This window comes from Belonocnema kinseyi, chromosome 5 (assembly GCF_010883055.1).
Source record: "Belonocnema kinseyi isolate 2016_QV_RU_SX_M_011 chromosome 5, B_treatae_v1, whole genome shotgun sequence".
Taxonomy (NCBI): domain Eukaryota; kingdom Metazoa; phylum Arthropoda; class Insecta; order Hymenoptera; family Cynipidae; genus Belonocnema; species Belonocnema kinseyi.
Genome location: NC_046661.1, coordinates 69,896,195 through 69,901,421, shown reverse-complemented (window position 1 = coordinate 69,901,421; position 5,227 = coordinate 69,896,195). Strand labels below are relative to the sequence as shown.

Sequence of the window (5,227 nt, the reverse complement as noted above, 5' to 3'; positions counted from 1 at the left end):
AATTAAATACATGGTGCGTTGTTCAGTGGTCATTAAAGAAACTAATTAACTGAATGTACGGTTGCGTTTGAAACTAATTATGTAGGCTAATAACATGGTTGTTTTAAATAAAATTAACCTTTTATAAAGGATAAGTCACTGACAATGAGTTAAATAGCAGAGTAATAATATTTTAATAAATATGTAGCTGCTCTCTGGGTCAAACCTCTGGCTTCTGCTCGGACTTCTCTGCTTTAGATCGTTACCTCTAAAGACTTTTAGCAAATACGAATTCTTGGAATTTTACGCCCAAAATGAACTCTCTAAATTAAAGCAAGGAACACGTACATTTTTGAAATTGAAACGTGCTATACTTTTTTCGAACATCAAATAAACTTACTTACGGCTACTGTCTGGATAAAAGAAAAATGAAATTATTTTAGGTTTGCGATACAATTTATATTGTTGGAGTGCCTAAAGTTTCTACATATTATATACTAAGCAAGTAGTCAGTACATAATCAGTTAAGTTTTGGTTCTTTAACTGTTTTAGTGAAACCTTTGACCGTTACTATCCGAAAACCACTTGATGAAGAAAGCGGAAAGGAATCCTTACTTGCTGGACGCCACTACGAGGTCATATGCGAAACAACGGGTTCCAGGCCATCAGCTGTCATTACTTGGTACAAAGGGAAACGACCTTTGAGGCACGTTAAGGTTAGAAACATGCGCAAATCTATGCATATGTGTAATAAGTCAAAGGCCACTTAAAAATTTATTTTATTGATGTGTAGAGAAAAATAAATTAAGGTTAATCAAATTCAGAGATAACTTTTTTCGCTAAGTTTAATGTCTGTTTCTTTATGCACATGTAGTACATACACAACAGTGAAAGGGAAGCTACCATGGATCGCCGGTCCGAGTGCGGATGAATATTTTAGTATAGTAAATTATAATATTGTAAAACCGAAAATACAACGCGCAAAAAAGCCAACCATAATTGTTTTAATTCTTTTCAGATATTTTATTTGGGTCCTTTGTCCTTTTTGGAATATTTAGCTCAGCTTATAAAAGAAATTTTTAGCCTAAATTATCGCACGTCAAATTAATATTATATATACAAAAAATGTTTTCGTAATGTTTTGTCCACTGACATTTCTCATCATGACTGAGTTAGGTATGATTACGTTAAACGGAAATTTTATTAACATTTACGTAACTATTTGTTTTTCAAATCTATAATGCTACTGTTGTGTCTCCGGAACTCAGCGACATTTTTGCTGTATCAGTTGAGGTAGGATGCAAAGAGTTTATATTTCTCTTAATAAATGAAAAAACTCTTGTCGTACGGGGATCGATTCGCAAAAGAAAAACTTTTTAATAAAAGCAGAAAATGTTGAAAATAATAATTTGTTTGGAAGATAGACGCTGTAATGCAAGAAATACCCAAAAGTCATAACGCACAATGCGGAAAGAAATAGTAATGGTTGTAAAACGCAAACCTTTGTGATAAATGGCGTTTTTCTCGCGTACCTCAAAGTGCACACGAGATTTATATTGGCAGCTATTGGGAGCCTTTAAGATGTGGCGAGCCAGGACAGCTGAATAGGAAGCCTGTACCACTGCTGTGTTGAATTGTAGTCGACGGCTTTCTCTATTGGCTAAATGACGCAGGGTATTAAACCAAGTGATATGTGGGTGATTCTTTAATCTTGATCAGGGTTTGGGGGGGGGGGGGCGAACTCAGAAACCTGGATGGGTTTTACAGGTACAGCGCTGCACATCGTTTATGTGTCATCTGGGTCAATGTCCAAAATATCAGCTTGGCCACTTTTACGAGAAAGTACCAAGTGTCGCAAGCTGACACTCTTGTATTCCGTATTATGACACTGATGATATTAGACACATATAAATTCTTCGGAGAAATTCTGGATTGGGGATTGAACTCGGCGATGCATCTAGATCTATGGCCTAAAATGCTTGCATGGCTCTACTCCGCTGTTCTTGAACACAAACTTCTAAATGGGTCCGTGGTTATAGCGAAACCTAAAACCATTTTGAATAGATTTTGCCAATTACAATCCCTAGCGTCCAGGGGTGTGACGGTAGCTTTGAGGACTACGCCTACGACGGCGATAAGATACATGCTCTATGAACAGCCCATGCACGTTGCGATAACCGTCGGGTCTGCTGGCACGATGAGCCACCTGGCCATAGGTAACAGATGGACTTAGAAATCTAAGCACGCTATGCTCCCAAGTGACATTCGTACACTGCCCAATCTAAAAATAAGGTAAGACAGAATAATGAAATTCTTTAACTTCACTAAGAATTCCTAAGTTAACATCCCAAGCAAGGATATGTGGAAAAACCCGGTGTTGGCAAGAAGCTAAAGCCATCCTAGGGTAAACATACAGAATATATAGACCCATGAAAATCATGAAATTACCCAAGCAACACCTAAAGATAGCCGTTCCGATACTCATTGAGCACCATCATTTAAACTGTCATTAGCGCAAAATGCGCATGCCTGTCATATGGCACTGTCCGGCAATGAGCTATATAATATTTTAATAAGGATTCATAAAATTTTTAAATAAATACGAAATACGAGGTAGCATTTAATTATTAAGTGAGCAATACGTGACTTTTGAGGATTGTCCGTTCGTATTTGACTTTTGGGAATCTTTGATTCATGCGTGTCTTTCGAGAATCTTTAATGCATGCATGACTTTCGAGAATCTTTGATTAGTGCGTGCCTTTCAAATTTTTTCAATTAGACATACTTTTTCCTGTATAAACGTCAGACTTACCCCTATTGGTTTTCTTTTGTTCCATTGAGCACTACTTTAACGTCCCTTTTGAAACGCGTATTTTCGGAATTAAAACTGCTAGTCGTCATTATCTTGGAGTATCAACAACAAAGTAAACTACAAGGTCACTGCAACTGTGGTTATGTATGGTCGTCGTACAAACTTTTGCGATTGAAGTCCGCAGTATGATACAGTCCAGTAAAGAACTTAACATTGGATTCAATCTTGGATACGATAATTGTATGGCTTCATTGGTGAAAGGAATAAGCATTGTTTTGTGATCAGATATATCCTGTCGCAACTAGCAAAACTAACTCTCTGAGAGGTTCTTCCCGCTGTGCCTCCAAATAAAGAGTTGCAAACGACTGTATGCTAACTCTTCTTTTTACTTGTATGCTGTAATTGTTATAATATATAATCCCGCTAGAAGCCCTCCTGATGCTCAGGCTATAAAAGTCAGAATGTCACACCCTCCACTTTTCTCTTCTAGTAGACACTTTCAGACATTTTTGTAAAGTTAAGGATCTCATGCACTGATTGTATTGTAATTTTCTCCGGTTTCAGGAAATCTGCTCCAAAGGTTTGTTGCATTTTTGCCACAACAATACTAAGGTACTTCTTGGCTAATCTCAGGATTGCACTGAATTCGAGATGAATGATGTACTATATTTCCTCTTGGAGTAAAGAGTTACCATTTTCTTTTCACATATTTCTGTTTGGGTTGCAGCGTAAGCCGCTCTGGCGACTATCGTAGCGTATAGTGGCTCTTTTTAGAGCATGTATCTCATCGCTGCTATAAGTGTAGCCCACATTGATCTGGATACGCTCCTACACGATAGCATTTGTAATCATCACAGTTTATGCTTCATTATATTTAGTTTCGCATGTGGTTTCTAGACTCTGACCGGTCATTTTTCTATCTGAAACTACTCCCAGGTATTTAACTGAGTCTGATACCGTCAGCCACATACGATGGCATACATGAGCGTCAATTTTCAAAATGTTGTCTTTTTACGTAAAAATCGTAAGGCTGGTCTTTTCCGGATTTGCCCAAACTAATTATATGTTAAATGCATACAAGCAATTGTCTTGAAACTTGAATTCCCTGAAATTAGTTCGGATACATTCCTTCACTTATTTCCGGTTGACTGTCAAGCTCGGTCCTGGAATCAGCCTTTTTAGGTTTGCAATGCTAGAAAGAAAAGGCCAAATTTCAAAGAAGATTAAGAAAAAATTACTAATGCGTTAAAAGCTACATAATTAGTCTTGCATTTGATTAGAAGGTAATACAAATGTATCGTTTTAGACGTTTCGCAAGAATCAGCGCCATCAGAATAAATAGTCAACTAGTGGAATACTATCGGTTTTATACATTGATGCACATGCGCATCGTAAGGTATAATGAGGTTTTTCATGTCGTAGTTGTTCATTATCTGTCTCAATGTGCAGAAGGTAATAACGTCATCAGTCATTTTAACGCCAAAGTCATATGCTCCTTTATTTACCATTGCTGTATCCAGTTCGTAAAAACCATTGATCAGAGTGTATCTACTTGTAACGAAAGATTGCTGTTTATCTCACATATTTCTTCACGGAATTGAGGTACGAGGAATTGATGAAAGCAAAATTGATGTAAAACACAAACAAACTACTGCTTAGGTGATAACGAAAACTTTCGAAAAAAGATATGATATTTATTCGATTAGGAGAACGTCACCAAGAACCAGAATCTACTGGCTACCTGCGATTTTATTTTCTCTGCGAATATATAAGGCTCTCTGAGGATCCTTGTGGATACAGACATAAAAGAGCAAGAGAGTGGGAAGTTTATAAGAAAATGACGACAAGGAGAACGAGATAAGGTCGAAAGTGCCCATGACGAGGAACATTTGTGTTGTCTTTTTTTATCTTTTCAGATTAAAAAAATATTGAGAAAATTGGAAAAGCTATGGTAAACTCTGTGGTATTTTTGATACCCTAGGATAAGGAACGTGCAAAAGGTTCTAATATTAATTTAAATTATCTCACCTTTGGAGTAAAGAAGCTCTTTCTAATTTCCCTGGCTATTAGAGAGGAATTTAATACATCTACATTGCCAATTTTAAAAAACTGCTAAGAAAATTACGTTTTTCTTGTAATATCTTCAATGTTTATATGTATATTTAAAAATTTGTCATAAGGACAACCGCAGGATTTCGCCGGGAGCGGGTGCTAATCTGAAAAATTGCACCCGCTCCCAGCGAAATCGCGGTAAAATTTCAGCCACAACCACGTCTCACAACCGTGAGATAGGTAAAATTCCGGGTACAATCGTTGCAACTCCCTTATAAGGTATCGATACCTCTCTTTCTTTTCATTCTCCTTGGCTATGATGTTTTTGTCAGCTGATGCCGAAAATTCGATAACGAACATGGTTCGCTTCTCGAAGTCAAGAAG

The 5,227-nt window shown here is 37.1% G+C and overlaps 1 protein-coding gene across 1 annotated transcript in view; it reads left to right on the top strand.

The window, feature by feature from the left end:
- Nucleotides 1-5,227, top strand: part of LOC117173133 (nephrin-like) — a 1,314,621-nt gene that overhangs the window by 870,641 nt on the left and 438,753 nt on the right. The window contains exon 7 of the mRNA XM_033361530.1: nucleotides 532-695. Within this exon, the coding sequence (XP_033217421.1) occupies nucleotides 532-695 (164 nt within the window). The remainder of the gene's footprint in view (nucleotides 1-531; nucleotides 696-5,227) is intronic.